General features: G+C 65.5%; 1 protein-coding gene across 1 annotated transcript in view; it reads left to right on the top strand.

Annotated features, from left to right (window-relative positions):
- Window positions 1-201: 201 nt before the first annotated feature.
- Window positions 202-1,192, top strand: part of UNC5B (unc-5 netrin receptor B) — a 321,982-nt gene continuing 320,991 nt past the window's right edge. The window contains exon 1 of the mRNA XM_058189390.1: window positions 202-850. Within this exon, the coding sequence (XP_058045373.1) occupies window positions 760-850 (91 nt within the window). The 5' untranslated portion in view covers window positions 202-759. The remainder of the gene's footprint in view (window positions 851-1,192) is intronic.

The following is a 1,192-nucleotide window of genomic DNA, read 5'->3' as shown; positions in this document are numbered from 1 at the left end:
CGCGGGAAGGGCGGTCGGGTCGCTCGACGATCGTCAAGCCAGCGCGGCGAGAGACTCCAGCTCCGAGGATGAGGAAGCAGGCTGCGCCGCCACGTTTTCCTCCCAGCCCGTAGCCGGGCCCTGTGGTTGCGTAGGCCGTCGGGAACTCCCTCCTGTCCCCCCCCCCAGTCCCCTTTCGCTCCGCCGATTCCTTCGCTCCGCCCGTCTCGGTCCTCCCCAGCGGAGCCCCGAGCTCCAGTTCCTCTGGCTCCTGGGCTGCTTCTGCGTGCGGGACACCTTGGGCAGTGTGGCAGGAGGCTGGCTGGCGATCGGAGGCAAGGAAGCGGCTCGCCGACAAGAGCGAGGAAAGCGGGAAGGCAGCCTCGCTTCGCAGGGATGCGAGCCGCCCACCAGCCGCGCCTGCCTCGCTGATCCCGCTCGGCGGCTTTGCTGCGGGTCCCCAAGTTGGGCAGAATCAAGTGGAGCGCCGCAGCCTTGGCACCGAGGGAGAGATCCGGCGGCCGAGGGAGCCCGCTGCCCTAACTCGCCTGCTTTGCTCGCCTGCTTTGCTGCCTTAAAAGTTCCTGGAGGAGGAGGAAGAAGAGGAGGAGGAAGGAGAGAGAGAGAGTGGAAGAGGCGCAGGGGAGGGAGGGGGCTTCGCGTGGAGGAGGCTGGAGTCTCCTTCGGAGAGGAGGGCGTCTCTGGAGACCGGCGAGAGGAAGAGCGAGGGAGGCGCCGCCGTCGCTGCCGCCGCTGCCACCACCGCCTTAGCCGGCCGCGATGCCTTCTGCCTGGAGCCGAGGAGCGTCTGGCCCCGGGGTGATCGCCCTGCTTCTGGTAGCCCTTGGCAACCTGGGACTTGGCCACGCAGGTAAGTTAAGCGCATCTCGGGGTCGGCGTGGGGAGGAAAAACACGCACACACTGAAAAAAAAAACCAAAACCAAAACCCGCGCGTTCTGTTTTTGCTTGCGCCCCGCTTCTCGCCGAGGCTTTCGTTCTGCAAAGTCGTTTCGAAGGGAGAAGAAGGAAAGGCGCTGCCTTCTTTCTCGCGGTCAGGAAAGTTTTCGTGAGCTTCCCGGGCCCCACCTCCCACCCCCTTCGTTCCCTTCCCATCCCCGTCCCCGTCCCCGTCCCCATCCTATTCCTCGTCTGGATTCTGGATTCTTTCAGCGGCGCCTCGGACTTTGAGAACAGCTTTGCGGAGGGCGGGGG

The sequence above is a fragment of the Ahaetulla prasina genome, chromosome 6 (assembly GCF_028640845.1).
Source record: "Ahaetulla prasina isolate Xishuangbanna chromosome 6, ASM2864084v1, whole genome shotgun sequence".
Classification (NCBI taxonomy): Eukaryota; Metazoa; Chordata; class Lepidosauria; order Squamata; family Colubridae; genus Ahaetulla; species Ahaetulla prasina.
Note: the sequence above shows the minus strand (reverse complement) of the source record. Positions and strands in the feature narration are given on the sequence as shown.